This window comes from Cydia pomonella, chromosome 1 (genome assembly GCF_033807575.1).
Source record: "Cydia pomonella isolate Wapato2018A chromosome 1, ilCydPomo1, whole genome shotgun sequence".
Classification (NCBI taxonomy): domain Eukaryota; kingdom Metazoa; phylum Arthropoda; class Insecta; order Lepidoptera; family Tortricidae; genus Cydia; species Cydia pomonella.
This window is the reverse complement of record NC_084703.1, coordinates 233,663-251,130: the sequence shown is the minus strand read 5'-3', so window position 1 is coordinate 251,130 and position 17,468 is coordinate 233,663. Positions and strand designations below refer to the sequence as shown.

Here is a 17,468-nt window from a genome sequence, read left to right as displayed (position 1 = left end):
TCGGGACATATCTGAGGCCCCGTCAAAATGGCCTCTTCGTGGGCGTGGTAGAGGCGATTATCGCACATGATGGAATGTCACAATACTCGTGTACTTGATGTCCGAGCCCACGGCTCCCCAAAATGGTATGTTGGGTAACTTGCACCCAGTAGGTGTAGATAGCTTAAGCCAAGGATAGTCTAGGGACAATTTTACCACGATATATGTCGCCAGTGACGTCGGGAAAGTGCCACGACGTTGCTAGACTTCGGGCGACATCATGATGTAAGGCGTGCAAAGTCCGGCAACGTCGCGGCACTTCACCCGACGTCACTGGCGACACATGTCGTGGGACAGTTGTAAATAGTCTATCCGTGGCTTTATGGGATACGTTGTCTATATTAAAGTCAGTTTGAGCTACTTTGTATTGATTTGAATAAATCAAAGTGAGGATGTGTAATTACAAACAGAGTTTAGCACTGAACCTTAATTGGCCCGACTACTCTAGTAAAGTAGTTTTAGAATTATCTTTTTTTTTTTTTAATTATCTTGGAAAAGTATTGTTACATGTATTTTTAGACGCAATAGAATTCAGACGTAAAAATGTCACGTTCATTAACGACCTCTGAATCTTATAAACCAAGATCAACACATGAGGTTCAATACAGCATGACATACTCCATATGTAAAGCTTGTTACATCTTTTTTCTAGACCATTACTTTTTAATGCTCCAACTAGAGCAGAATAATGTTACAATAAAGAATCTGGCGTAAAATCGATGTGGGAACCCATTGTTTCGGAGCTCCTCACACCGCTCCCTACCGGCAGAAAACCAGCGTAGTCTGATCTATCCTACTCTAGCATCAGTATCCACTTGGAGGATGCGTGTAAAGTGGTTGTTGCTTCACTTGCGAGACACCAACTCCGCCCGAGGAAAGGTCACAGAGTCACAGGTGATTCACGAAGTCAAAATGCGGCTAATAATATTGTCTGCCTACTCGACAGCTCTAGTGAGAGGGTAATGACTTTTTGAAGAGACATCAAAAAGATTGCTTGCCCATTCTGGAGGAGAGAAGCAGCAAATCGGGGGCAAACTCGCTGAGGATGAAGAAGAGGAGATTGACTGAATAAAAAGGCGATTTAGGCACTAATTTATTCTGGAGACTTTTTGGCGTTGAAACTCTAGAGTACCTAGGTCCATGGGGTCCAAGCGCGCACAAGTTTTTTGGAGATATCGTGAAACGTCTGGTTGACGTGACTGGTGACCGAAGAACTGGCGGCTTCCTCGCACAACGTATCAATATTGCGATACAACGAGGAAATGCCGCCAGTATCCTTGGTACAATGCCTCAATGGCCTATTTTAGATATGAACTAGTTATAGTAATCATCTGTATATATCCATTATGTATATTGTTATTGTACATAAAGAATTTATTTTTCTGGAGACTTTAATGAGCAAATTTTCGTGCAAGTTTCCAATTCCAAGCGAAGCGATGCGCGTCACTCCTCACTCGCAGCCGAAGCAGCACGAACAGCATCCTAAGTACGCCGGCGCAGCGTTGGGACTCGCCCCTAGTCAAGCGGTATTAAATATACACACAGACAAAGTGCTAAAAATATGTATAAGTACACTGCCTTAAAGTATAGGCAATAAGGTAGTGTATTCATATTTATGGCACTTTGTCCGTGTTGATATTTATTATAGCACATCCGCCGCGAAAGTGATAAATTTTATGTATGGTTTTGTTTTGTCCAATTGTTTGTTTCGTCTAATCTATTGTAATACTAAACTCTAGGTAAATAAGTTATTGTATTACCTAACCGTATAGACGTCAAGTTGGAATAACGATATTTCAATTCAATTATTCGATGTTATAACGGTTTATGACTGTTTCATTAAACATACAGGGCGAGGTCCTTAGACAATCAAAAATCAAATAGTCATTAAAAATATAGACCCTTTAACTGATCAGTAATCCAAAGTTCAAGTAGTCCAAATGATTTCAATAAATTAAAATGATATTAATTTTATATATATATATATATATATATATAAAGATAGGCAGGCGTTTGACCACTATCTCACCTGATGGTAATCTTATTTTCTAACAAAATTAATGGTCCCAGCAACTGTACATTATGTGCCCGGTCGGAATACTTGACATCGACATTTACGATAGTTTTCAATAATATTGAAAACCTATTAAATACATCAATATTGCTTTTTAAAGATATGCAGTTCTTTACCGGTCACATCTTTTTTTTAAAGACATTATTACACAAATTGACTAAGCCCCACAGTAAGCTCAAGAAGGCTTGTGTTGTGAGTACTCAGACAACGATATATATAATATATAAATATGTATAAATACTTAAATACATAGAAAACACCCAAGACTCAGGAACAAATATCCGTGCTCATCACACAAATAAATGCCCTTACCAGGATTTGAACCCGGGACCATCGGCTTCATAGGCAGGGTCACTACCCACTAGGCCAGACTGGTCGTCAAAATTCTTACAACATCTTACAACATTACTTAACAGTTTTCTTATCAAATAGGTAGGCCTGACGGACAAAAGGAAGAAATGAGTAAAACGCTCTAAAGTAACTTGAGCTGTTTAATAAGTAGTTCCTACAAAAATATTGAACTTTGATAAAATTACTGATAATAATGATGCCAATCTTACTGGATAACCTCTTCACGAGATAAGTGCCGAATAAAATACTGACAAAAGTTTATGGGAGCTTTGCTATTTACTACGCATTCGATTACTTGTAACTGCAACTAAAAGGATGTCAACACTATGTCTAGAAAACTAAAACACTTTTTCTCTTATAAGAATTATACCCTACCTTAATAAAACTCATTTTTTCCTAAAAAAAACGACATTCGAAGTTTTATAATATCTTATCGCTATAGTTACACATAAAGACGGGTGTTTTTTTAGGAAAACTTGAGTTTAAGCAGATATAAGAAAACACGTGTACATTATTTTTCCCTGCTCTCAAACATATACTCAAACAAGCAATTAACTAGTAAGTTGCTGGAGCATCACTTTCTATAGGAGTTAGAAGATTTAGTAACTTTTTAGTACTTTGGAGGACAATTTCTCCCAATAGGTTGAGTTTGGGCAGCTAAAAAAAATACGTGTCCGTTATTTTAGAGTACTCTATAACATATATAAATATAAATCAAATCGGAACCGGACAGTTGGGTACCTTTCCTTGTGAGTTACAATAAGAAGCTTTTTTTAAATCGGTATTAACTCTGAAACTAGGCGTAATCCAGAAAAGTTTATATTACATTATAATAGTCTATAAATGTGATCAGTAATACACCGTTCAAATCTTTCGGTTTCCTCGTGTTCCGCCGCGTATAGGAGTGATTTGTTTTTCCTGAATAACTCACAAGCGAGTGTAATCTATCTCATTAGTGAACGTTAAAGTTTGCGAGCGTCTGAGTGTGTTGTATGCCACAGAATACAGGCGATGCTCTGAGAAATGAGTTAGGTTTCACAGCCCCCTAATGGTATTTTTTATTAGATACAACAGCGCATAGCCATACAAACGGCCCGATTCGAAGAATGAGTTACTATAACGATAAGTTCTGGTTTAGATATCGTTTGTATGTCCCACGTAACCAATGTCACTTTGACGTTAGAAATATCGTAGATAGATCTTATTGGGATCACAGCGGAATCGATTTTTTTTATACTACGTCGGTGGTAAACAAGCATACGGCCCGCCCGCATATTTTTCTGTAAGGTGGAGGTACTTCCCCAGTTGGGCTCTGCTCTAGATCTGGAATGACATCCGCTGTGCTGTGCCCTACCACACAAAGCGAGATGACATTCACAATGCCCATACATCTCTTTTTGGACGTAGTTTAAGGACGTACCCGGGTCAATATACGTCAATTTTGACATGTCGTTTAGTTATCGATCTTTTAAACATCTCTCCGAGATCTTAAACGTGTCTTCATCATTCTTCGAATCGGGCCAAAAGTCGCATTAAAAAAAATTCAAGCCGAAGTGGCATGGCGCTCTCTCCCGAACTCCGCCCATAAAGCCGAAGCCGGTGCGCCCGCGCCGTCCCGCGGGGCCGTTTATGAGTAATTTAACAAGTGTATCTTACGGGACACATTTGATTTACACAAACATAACCCACTTTTATGACAAAATTTTATTGTTTCTTGTATTCGCTCCGCCTGGGTAGCTGATAATGTCATTTGAGATGTATCGTGACTAAATTACGTTTGCTGCCGTTTTTAGACAGACTTGAATCTTAATGGTTATGCCTTAGAGGCGGGTTTTGGGGTGGCGTCCGAGTTCAGGCGGCATGTTTAGGTTGGTGAACCGAGATGAAGATTGCCGAACAGTTTCTACTTGTAGTTGATAATTGAATAAATTAGGTTTGTGGTCGTTTGGTGAGTCTTCACTCTACAGGGTGTTGACTAATAACAATTATATTTTGTTTTAATAATTCAACTATTTTTTTAAACGTCATTGAAAATTCTATCATAGGCTTTAGTCCAGGGATCGGAACCGGTTTTTTGCAAAAACTTCCAAATATTTTATATTTCGGTTTATTTTATACTTCAAATGTAGGACTCAGTTGTGTTTTCAGATAACGACTTCGTATTATTAGATTGCCTAATTAGAAATGAAGTAATTAACGAAGAACGAAAAAATACCGTTTTCGTTCCCATACAAAAAATACCGGTTTCCGATCCCTGCTTTAGTCTAATTATGATTTTTCAGTTATGGTTCGATTAAGAGGAAAGGGGAGGGCCTTTTCCCTATTTTCCTCTCTGGATGTTGGCGTTATGTTTTTTTTTACATAATTTGGTGTATAATTACCAACATTGACATTAGACTTTTTTCGAAAATTAGGTGCAAAAACGGATTTCATACAAAATTGTAGATTTTTCTCTTATAATAATTAAAAAGTTTTTAAACCAAAACGTAACGTAACAAATTGTGTCAAAAAAATTTGTTTTTTTTTTTTTTTCGAAAAGGTAAGCATTGGACCACAATCTCACCTGATGGTAAGTGCCGATGCAGTCTAGGATGGAACATGCTTACCTAAAAGATGTCTATTCACTCTCGATTTAAAAAGGTCCAAGTTATAGTGGACTGGGAATAGATTTGCAGGAAGTGAATTCCACTCCTTAGCCGTTCGCATGATAAAGCTGGATGCTTTAATTAATGAATAAAGAGCTTTATTATTGTTATTATCCGGAGAGATAAATAAGGACTACGTTTGTATGAAAAGGCGATTTTTGTCTTAAGGTAAGTCCATGCGCTTCTCTCACTAACTAACGTTTTAAATAACACATGTACCGTCTAAGCTATCAAAATTGCTGCCAACTTAACTTGGTCTGACTATCACTGAGTGTAAGTGTGAGCGAGAAGGATGCGCGTGCCCTAGAGCGCGGATATCATGTTTTAGTTTTTTTTTTGAGTTGCGAAATTGCACGGAGAAATTATGAATGAATTCATTGAAAATGTCGCCATGCACTTTTACGGATGATGGTACGTGTAAAAAAAAAAAATAACCGATAAGTTTCCTCAAATATGATATATTGCCGTTTTTTGTTTGTTTTTGTGTGAAATATGCAGGGATCGGAACCGGTTTTTTGCAAAAACATCGAAATAACCATATATTTCGGTTTATTTTATACTCAAAATGTAGGATTCAGTTCTGTTTTTAGATAACGACTTCGTATTATTAGATTGCCCGATTAGGAATGAAATAATTAACAAAGAACGAAAAAATACCGTTTTCGTTCCCATACAAAAAATACCGGTTTCCGATCCCTGGAAATATGTTACAAATTTTTAAAGTGACATATGTTCGGGTTTTTTTTAATCGAACGAAAGTCAAAAACTTAGGATCCGAATCGATTAAATCCCTCAAGAAAGGCCTCAAAATTACTAATTAAATTTATGGCAGCTTATTGTCATCCAAAAAAGCTTTTATTAAAATTCAATACAATGCATGATGACATTCAGAGTGCAGTCCTTAATTAATTTCTTAGTTATATTATAATAAAAACCGGACAAGTACGAGTCGGACTCGCCCACCGAGGGTTCCGTACTTTTTAGTATTTGTTGTTATAGCGGCAACAGAAATACATCATCTGTGAAAATTTCAACTGTCTAGCTATCACGGTTCATGAGATACAGCCTGGTGACAGACGGACGGACGGACAGCGAAGTCTCAGTAATAGGGTCCCGTTTTACCCTTTGGGTACGGAACCCTAAAAATGATATCAGAGTAACAAGAAAAAGGAATTTGCAATCGGGACCTAATGTTTCAAATATAAATAAATATTATAGGACATTATTACACAAATTGACTAAGTCCCACAGTAAGCTCAATAAGGCTTGTGTTGAGGGTACTTAGACAACGATATATTTATAATATATAAATATTTATAAATACTTAAATACATAGAAAACAACCATGACTCAGAAACAAATATCCATGCTCATCACACAAATACATGCCCTTACCAGGATTTGAACCCGGGACCATCAGCTTCGTAGGGATAATCTAATCTAACTTAGTCAAGAGAAAGTATAAAACAGCCTGTACATGAAAATATTTGTTGAAAGTAGGAATAAATAAAAAGAGATTATCATGTTAATACGGGTTAATATCAGCTATCGAGGACGGCAGTGGGCACAGGTACATTAAATATCGACACGGACAAAGTGCCAAAAATATGTACACACTTAATATGTATATTAAGGTCGCATATACATATTTCTGGCACTTTGTCCGTATAGATATTTAATGCCTTGACTGTACCAGTAACGCACCGGCGGATCGTATCGACGACAAATTACAACCCTCCAAATACACATGTGCAAGTTGCAGAAAGTTTCCAAAAATTTCGTAAAGTTCTTCCAAATTTCGGGAAAATTTCACAGGGTTTTTTTTTTGTATCTTTCGTTTTTGGAAATGAACAATATTAATACCCATACCTAAATATCATAAGTTTCCGAAATATCGCAATTTTGGAAAGTTGCTGACGGCACATCAGTACCTTACTCCATTTATCATACTTATAATATCATATATATTATTTAAATCCACATTTTCCTTTTACAAGAACACAAGGTCTTTAAAGAATGGTATCTATTTGCTATTTGACCAAAGTTCTAGAAAAATTAACCCGGCGCCCATGTCTTGGATGTACAAAAACTGTAAAGCGTACATTTCGTAAGTGCGTATGGCTTTATCTGAACAAGGTCTATAAGAAGTATTATCCACTGCCGCTTATCACTCGCACCTGGCACAACCCGTCGAGATGTGTGTTCAAAGGCTCCAACTCAAACATAACCATTAGCGTAGCTATCTACAGAGTAGGGCCCAGCGTTCCCAATCGGTCAATGGAAACCACTGTGTTTTAAAATCCTATCTAACAAACCGTTCATATTTCAGTTTTTATTTGTCAAAAGTGACTCTGCCTGTTGTGTCAAACGGGAGTCACAATTCGCTGCAGCTTGTCACTCGCGCCGGTCGCCAAGATGTCATACAGATGCGCATCGCTACAAGCGTACATCAGTACCCCTAGTGTAAATAAATTCGATTTCGAAACGTGACGTACGCGTTTGCGTTTAGTCTCATTTTGTATGTGATTTAGAAAGAGCGCGCCAAGCGGGACGTTTTGGAAACTCAAAATCCTATACAAAATGACACTTAACGCAAACGCGTTCGTCACGTTATGATGTCGATAAAACTTACACTAGGGGTACTGATAAGTTACGTGTGCTTCAGCACGGCGAGTCGCCACCCGCTGCCGCTTGTGGCTCGCGTCGAGATGGACGATAGGACGGAGACGTAAAGCGTACATCAGATAAATACGTGTGCTTCAGCACGGCGAGTCGCCACCCGCTGCCGCTTGTGGCTCGCGTCGAGATGGACGATAGGACGGAGACGTAACGCGTACATCAGATAAGTACGTGTGGTGCTAGACTTGTGTCGCAGCACCCATAGACTCTTCCCACGGATTTGCCCTCTTTAACTTTTCGACAGTCTCCGGTCTTCCAAAATGGTGGTTCTATGTGTTTATATCCATTAATCATTGTACAGATATTAAATTAAGTCTGTTTCACAATGTCAAAGTAAAGCTTTGGATAGCTAATTGACAGATTTTCCCAAAAAAACTTAGCACTTTATCTACCACTTAAGCTTATTTGAAGATTATGAAAGGCCAACGATGACTTTATTCATCAGATAAGTGTTAAGTAGCTTATTCAGGGCCTAAGTAAATTAAATATCAATTAAGGGCGTGTTTCACAATGTCTAAATAAAGTCCTGAATAAGCTACTTGCCACTTATCTGACGAATAAAGTCATCGTTGGTGTTTTACAATCATCAAATAAGCAGAACTGGTAGATAACGTGCTATAGTTTGCAGGAAGTTGTATCTGTCAGTTAATATATTTGTTTATTAGCTATCCAATGCTTGGACATTGTGAAACGTAAAACAGGACCTAAATAAGGTAGAAGTACTAGTGCTCGACGCTGCACTAGTCACCGACATGGGCACTTTATTTCATGGAAATATAGGTTAAATTTGAACAACGAAGATTTTTCTGTATTCGAACTTAATCCTTGTCACTTTGACATAAAGTGCCCATGTCGAATACTAGTGCAGCGTCGAGCACTAGTACTTCTACCTTATTTAGGTCCTGTTTTACGGTCCTTCTACCTTATCTTATACCTTTAAACGAGCAATTCTTGTATATATATATATATATATATATGTATATTTCAGGGATCTCGGAAACGGCGCTAACGATTTCGCTGAAATTTGGTATATGGGGGTTTTTGGGGGTAAACAATCGATCTAGATTAGTCTTATGTTTGGGAAAACGCGTGTTTTCGAGTTTTCATGCGTTTTTCTTTCTACGCAGAATATGGTCGCTAATTTCGTATTGCCGGCCACTGTCCGTCTGGTCCAGCGGGTTAAGACGCGGACTGCTAAACGAGTGTTACGGGTTCGAATCTGGCCCGGTTTTTTTTTTATATGTTCAAGTTTATATATCATTTTTTATTTTTTATTGTTTTAGACAAGTTTAATTTAGTAAAAAAATGTAGTTAAGATTATCACCTATACACCACCATATTACAATAAATAGTTATAACCGAGCAAAGCTCGGTCGCCCAGGTACTTGTAACTAAAATAACAATCTATTAAATGACAAATTGCTTCCGGGCACATTTTTACTGACGACCGGTTTAGCCTAGTGGGTAGTGACCCTGCCTACGAAGCTGATGGTCCCGGGTTCAAATCCTGGTAAGGGCATTTATTCGTGTGATGAGCATGGGTATTTGTTCCTGAGTCGTGGGTGTTTTCTATGTATTTAAGTATTTATAAATATTTATATATTATATATATCGTTGTCTAAGTACCCTCAATACAAGCCTTATTGAGCTTACTGTGGGACTTAGTCAATTTGTGTAATAATGTCCTATAATATTTATTTATTATTATTATTTATTACTGATAGATGAAATATCACATAATATTGTAAAAACTGATTGCGTTGGCAATGAATACGCGTTAATAGCAAACGCCAAATTATTGAAACGTACACGCCGCGATAACATCTGCGATGGGTCGGTGATAGCATCATAACTGCCCGCTTCGGAACGGGACGTTAACATTCCGTCGCGGCGGGAGACACATACAGACACACAGATGAACACTGCTTACCGTCGTTGTAATATTATTATACTTTACTTTAGTACTTTGTTTATAATGAATATCTGGAACACGGAGCTTTGCGAGGAATACATTTAAAAACTCAAACATGCGCGTTTTTCTAGGGATAAGACAGCTAGATCGATTTTTCGCCGCCGAAAACCCCCATATAGCAAATTTTATCGAAATCGTTAGAGCCGTTGCCGAGATCCCCAATATATATATAATATAAAGAAACGAATTCGGGTTCCTCGTGACACATACGCATTTCTGAGGCCAATAGAAGGGAAACATGTTATACAAGTTTAGGTCAATAATGCCATTTTTTTTTTTCGTTTTTATGAATGTACATAAAAATCAAAAGTATTTAGTACACCTGTCATATCAAATAATTTATGACTTTTTTCTTAAAACCTAGTTTTTGCAATATGTTATTTGTAATTTTTCTATATCTATCAATGAGGATATTTAGACTACGTCCCGTAGTGGCATCATCGCCAACGAAAAGGCATTATCATTAAGTAACAATAAAAATATGTTTATTTTCATGTGGCATTAATTAACTATGAAATTTGGCGAATTCCAGAAAATTTTATATTTCTATTTTATTTCCGTTAATTTCAAGGGTGCATTCCTGAGCTTAAATTAAGTGACTTTCTTAAAGACACCGGTATTCTAATTAACTCCATTTCGGAAATAATCAATTATTTATTTTTATCATACAAAGCCCTTACGAGCGTATACACTTACCTTAGGGCCTGTTCACATATTGATAAGTGTTAAGTACGAGTGTGTACATTTGCTACTAAACGTAACTACTATCTCGGACGATCGATGTTCAAAATGACATTGATATGTCTCAGTATTCAATTGTTCGGTTGAATTAAATGTAATGCCCGTGTTACAACAACACTATACACAACATTTAATTACTTTTTATAAAAATGAAAATATTTTTATTTGTTTTTGGATTTTAACTATGCAATTTAGTTTCCTTAAACATAAGTTACCCACACCCCGGAGTTAAAGGATTTCAATAAAAATACGGTGTATATATTCGTGTACGCTGACATAGAAACATATGTAAGCTCATTAAACGCTTACATGTTGGTTAAAAATGTTAAATTTAAAATTATGTGTCCACCGCCGGCAAAACGTCCCACTTTGTTGCTCACCATAAGAACGAGATTTGCTTGTATCTATACAAATAACCTGACAAGGCGTCCTTATGGTAAGCGACAAAATGGGACGTTTCGCCCGCCGCGGTCACATAAATAAATAAATAGGTATTATAGGACATTATTACACAAATTGACTAAGTCCCACAGAAAGCTCAATAAGGCTTGTCTTGAGGGTACTTAGACAACGATATATATAATATATAAATACTTAAATACATAGAAAACACCCATGACTCAGGAACAAATATCCTTGCTCATCACACGAATAAATGCCCTTACCAGGATTTGAACCCGGGACCATCGGCTTCATAGGCAGGGTCACTATCCACTAGGCCAGACAGGTCGTCAACATATATTTAGTATTGATTAAAAACTGCATATTCGCAAATATGTTGAATACCTATATGATCGAAATTTGATAGCGCCTTACCTAACTGTATATGTGTAGGCTGTATACGTATAAATAATATGATTAATATCGTGAAGTATTGATGTGCCGATAAAATATAAATATTAAAGGTTTTTATTTATATACAAAAAAAAATAATATACAAAATTTGTATAAGTACCTTGTTTTTATCGAATTCCTTTAACTCCGGGGTATGGGTACTCGTAAGTACGTTTAAGAAAACTAAATGGCATAGTTAAAATCCAAAAACCAACTTTTTTTATATAAAAAGTAATTAAATTATGCATATAGCGTTGTTGTAACACGGAAATTACATTTAATTCAACTAAACAATTGAAAACTGTGACATATCGTGACATATCAATGTTATTACGAACATCGATCGTCCGATATAGTAATTATGTTTAGTAGCAAATGTACACACTCGTACTAAACATTAATCAAAATGTGAACAGGCCTTAAAGCAAGTGTATACGGTCGTAAGGGTCTTATAAGATAAAAATAAATTATTGATTATCTCCGAAATTGAGTTAATTAGAATACCGGTGTCTTTGAGAAAGTAACTTAATTAAGCTCAGGAAAGCACCCTTGAAATTAACGGAAATAAACAAACACGGTGTATACAAATACAAAACATACACAAATACAATATGTAATAAATAGTTGTCTATAATGGCTGACTAGTAATTAGGCACACGTATTTCTTAACACAACAAAGTGACGGAGTGTCATTATAAACATTAATGGTGCAATTGCCACACATCATTGCGAATGCTATCCTGCCCGCGTGGCCAACATGCCAATCGTTAACGCTCCGCCGCGAACGAAACGCAACTGTCGCACTAAATAGAAGAGTGATAGAGGGAGATGGCTACGCAACGCTACGGGGCGTTAACAATTGGCATGTTGGCTACGCGCTCTGGTCCGTCTCATCCAGCATCAGCTGCCCAAAGTTGCACTGGTTCTATAATTTTACAGTATCAAATCTTAGAAGCTAAATTGGACCCATTTTCCTATTTCCGATTGAGCTGAATATGTGCATACATACAGTATGTCACAGTTAACCAAAGGCGAAGAAAGAGACCCATCAACGTTTAGGTCGCACTGAGCAATTTTTACTATAAATCATAATTTCATATTTCGCCTCAGCATGGCGAGACCATTTGTGGACCACGATTGCAACTGTACGGCACGTCGTAAAACTGAACGCATCGACTAGCGACAGCTACTAGCGCCATCTACGTGTATGACAGATGACAGAAATGACAATGTCAGATAATCTAAGACGCCATGCCGTACAAGGTATTAATACATAACAATGGAAAAATCGCGAGAAACTTTTGGCTGTTTCAAACATTTTTCTGGTGTAATGTAGAAATTTCCTACGGGAGAGTACATATTTAAGCGATTAATGGGTTGGTCTGGTCCCATAGTAAAAGTAGCTCAGTATGACCTAAACACTAATGGATCTCTTTCTTTGCCTTTCGTTCTGTTTCATACTGTAAGTCAGATCTGCTAGCATGTGTTGTGTTGTCGCACGCGACTCCATACATCTAGCGCGATTTCAAGTATGAACATGCGCGCGAGAACGCAAGTCATGCTAGGCGGTCTGGTAATAATACAATATTATGGTACCATCGAGCTGATCTGATGATGGAGACAGGAGGAAGCCATAGGATATGATAAATCAACATAACCTAATTATATTTGGGGTTTTTAGGATTGTCTCGATGAGTTATTTGGGATATTTACAATTTTACACTTTAAAATGATGAAACATTGTAGAAACAGGTATTGTAGATGTCAGTAAGTTCGCCTTGCTCAACCGCGATTGGTCCATTCCAAACCTGTTGTCGGCACCTTCAAAGGCAATTAAAACAGTTGGTACATTTTTAAATTCTGAACGCGACGCCGATCCGAAGGAGCAGATGCGCCATAATACAGAATGTACTTAAGCTGTTGTGAAATAATGTAGCCGAATAGTTTTCAATTCAACACCCAAGGCTCAGAAACCGGATAAATTTCCAAACTGTTATCATGCACTAGGCGAAATACTTTTTCATTTCGGTTTCGCTCGAATAACTGTTATTTTTAAACCGGTTTTTATGATAACAGTTCTTGTCAAAATGACCGGTTTAGAGCATAAGCCGTTCCTATTCTATGTTTACGTGGCACACCACCAGGCTGGCCGGCCGTTTCGTTGCTCGTCGAATAAACCGTTTTTTTAGGTTACAATAAAGTTCTTAATACGTTTGCGTTCTTATAAAAGTTCGGAGGATAACTGTTATTTTTAAACCGGTTTTTATGATAACAGTTCTAGTCAAAATAACCGGTTTAGAGCAATAAAAACCGTTCTTATTCTATGTTTACGTGGCACACCACCAGGCTGGCCGGCCGTTTCGTTGCTCGTCGAATAAACCGGTTTTTTTTAGGTTACAATAAAGTTCTTAATACGTTTGCGTTTTTATAAAAGTTGGGAGAAAAACCGAAATAAACCGGTACTAACCGGTATTTTATAAACCGGTTCCGAGCCTGGTCGACACTTTTACACCGTGTAGGTGCGATGCGATTATTATTTATTATGTCATGATGGTAGCGAACAAGAGTACGGCCGCCCTGTAAGCGGCTGCCGTTGCCAGCTGGCAGCATGCAACTCGAAGCACGCGCACTACTAGGCAAATTACATGTGCCGATCGACTTTTTATACATGTACATACATGGTATGTACACATTGTATAAAATAGTGCGAACAAAGTTACAGTAAAGAAGTAGGCATGAGAAACTCATAAATGGATATAAAGGTCATGTAGTTAAGTGTGACTGCGGGGTAATGGGGAAAGGAGGCTGATCTTCGTACATTTGCTACTTGCCCGTGGACACCCACTATTTCCCCGCAGCTAGTCTTAGCCATATTGACCTTGTCCATTTGAGAGAGGTTTCAAGAACAAGTTTCTGGTTATCTACATCTATATAATGTGGTATTTCGCGTAGCATTACTCAAGTTTTATCCAACAGTCATTCTTGTGGAACCTCTAATCAATATAAGAGATGCTTTGACAACTCACAGATTTATCAATTCGAGGATTTTGAAACCAATTCATTATTAGCTCCGATTTTTTTTGATTCCGAGTTTTTCTCCCTTTGCTCTGCCAACCTTGTGTGCCTCAGTGACGTATATGTACAAACGTAAGAGTTAAAAGACGAAATAGCTTGTAGATCGTCTTCCCTTATAGACGGTCTTTGCCACATTGACCTCAATTTCCTTACGCAAATGCAAGTAAAAGTACTGACCTGAAATAATCGTTCTTGCAGAATATATTGCTGTCTCTCGCATAGCAGCGCTGCTCGGAGTCGAGCGGCATCTTGCACTCGCAGCAGCGCAGGCAGGGTGTGTGCCAGCGGCGCTCCAGCGCCAGCAGGTAGTAGCGGTCCGTGATGCGGGCGCCGCAGCCCGCGCAGTCGTCCGGGGGCGGGTCGTCTGGCGGCTCGCGCTTGCGGCACGACGTGCAGTCGCGCGGGGAGCCCGGCGACGCGGCCGGCGCCGCCGGCGACAGCGACCCGCCGCCTTCGTACGTTGACAGGTACCGATCGTTCTGTTGCTGCTGCAATGATAACGACAGGTTAGAAAGACCCTGTACAGCGTCGGCGTCGAGAGACCCTACGTCAACATCTTGTGCATCGGCGTCTAGCATTACAAAAAATGGCGACGCCGCGAAGTTGAGATGTAACGAGAGTCTACGGCTGATGCAGGAGCATTCCATGAGATTGTCTACCATTGTCCCTTATATACGCGATTTTTCCGAAGATTTGCAAGTACAAGAGTTTAGTTTTCCGTGACTAACGGTCAAAAATATACACAGAAAAACAATCGCCTGCTTTGAACGCCGAAAAAAAGTCGCAACACAGGAAATAAAATACGTCCGTACGGGACAGCCCGTGGAATACTCGTGCAGCTCGATGCAACATTGACGTTTCTACGCAGCGACACCATTTTCCATGCACTGACTAGACAGTGGTCTCTCAGGGTTCAGCAGCGCAGCAAGTAAGATACTACCGTTTTCCTAGGTGAATTGCGTTGTCGTTGCAGCATTACTGCATTGATGACAGCGTTCAAGCCATCGCTCATTTTACTAAGGAAACCGACAGTAGCGTCTCTCGCGTCAACGCTGCTACAACGACGCGGCACAAGTGGCACAACTAGCAGATGAAAGAACGCGTCAAAATAATCTGCTACCCCGGAATACTTTTCCAAATAGAAATATATTTCTTAAGTTTGCATGGTATACCGGTATTTTTTGCATGAAGAAAAACCGGTTTTATACATTTGTTTTAAGTTCTTAGTTAATACTAGATACTTTTGACGCGTATAATGCCTCAAGGGCCTATTTTAGATTTAAGCTAGTTATAGTAATCCTCTGTATATATCCATTATGTATATTGTTTTTGTAAATAAAGACAGGGCAATGAATGGTTAATCCGAAAGAAAACAACGTTAACGGCATTGCCCCGAGCCTTGATATCCAGGACTATAAATGATCGAACTAGCCTCCCTATCCTCCCACGCGAGGTCACTGTCACGTCGCCTAAGCTAATAGAAGCTTCTAAAGACAGCGAACTTATTTTCTCAAACAAATGCGACATGCGTATCTCAATAGTACATTACGATACAAGTGCGAAAAATAGGAAATTCGAGACGAGTGGCGATAAATTAAAACACGACCGAAAGGAAAAATTAAAATTTTCTGGATTAGGCCTAGTTTCAGAGATAATAAATAAATAAATAAATATTATAGGATATTATTACACAAATTGACTAAGTCCCACAGTAAGCTCAATAAGGTTTGTGTTGAGGGTACTTAGACAACGATATATATAATATATAAATATTTATAAATACTTAAATACATAGAAAAAACCCATTAATCAGGAACAAATATCCATGCTCATTACACGAATAAATGCCCTTACCAGGATTTGAACCCGGGACCATCGGCTTCGTAGGCAGGGTTACTACCCACTAGGCCAAACTGGTCGTCGAATTAAATGTTTTTCGAAATAATTCTTTCGACATAAGTCGGTAAGTTAACTGTGGTATTGCCACTTTGAGGTCTAGTCTGGACATACCTATTGATTGACATCGAAAAATTAAAATGTATTCGTTTTATGTACAGGAGTGTTCAAAAAAGGGAAAAAAAAAATTTTTTTTTGTCGAATTTCCAAAAAGTCATATAACATTTTTTGCTTCTGTTGCCATCAGGAAAGCACCGTTAAAATCTCTCGCAATGCTCACGGGCACCTTGTATACTGGGAAAAATATGATCCATCGGAATATCGAGCACACAGTACGAGTAAAGTGATTTTTATTAAGATTTACTGCTTTATACAATATCAAAAAATGTTTGAAAAACATTAAAATACAAAACAGTACAGTTAACTGTTTGAACATTTCTAAATATTGAAAAAACTATAAAAATAAACGAACAGTCACTACATTTAGCTACTCAAAACAGTAAGTTACTATTTTGTTCGATAGGCTCATATGGAACTGTTTCAATCATTAAACCTTAATGCAATTTCAATTGTTTTCAATGGCTTCTTCTCTCAGTGTATATTTACATATATTATACACTTATTTCATAATAAATACATTTTGTTAAATAGCTGTCTTATATAAAATAAAAAAATAAAATAAAATAAAATATTTTTATTTCAGAACCATAAAAATTCCATAAAACATTGTTAGTACCATCGTTATAGCTAGGGGTTAGTAAGTACATTAAAATCAAATCAAATCCAAATATAATAAGAATAATAAATAATTAATAATATTGACATAATAACAATGAAATCATGATTCATAGTAAAATAAAAATTAGTTAAAATAATGAATACAAAAATAATTAATAAATTAGGATGTCAACTTCAAAATAAAATAGACTTGAGTAATAATTACGATTACATATTCCCATAAATAATGATTTCATGTACAAAAGGGCATAGGTATATATTTTAATATATAGTGTACAACAGATTTTTTATTATTATTTATTATTATTATTATTTATTGTTCGGAGAACCAACAGCTATAAATTGTACAATAGTTGTTTTTTATTGGAATGCTTTCCGTTGCCGACGGAGCGCGGTCCCGGCGGCCGGCGGCGTGGTGTCTGCC

General features: G+C 37.7%; 1 protein-coding gene across 2 annotated transcripts in view; it reads right to left on the bottom strand.

Moving 5' to 3' along the window:
* The window catches only part of LOC133526260 (protein apterous-like), a 131,116-nt gene that overhangs the window by 105,029 nt on the left and 8,619 nt on the right, over positions 1-17,468 (bottom strand). For both annotated transcript variants that reach the window (XM_061862815.1, XM_061862805.1), the window contains exon 2: positions 14,588-14,898. In XM_061862815.1, the coding sequence (XP_061718799.1) occupies positions 14,588-14,898 (311 nt within the window). The remainder of the gene's footprint in view (positions 1-14,587; positions 14,899-17,468) is intronic.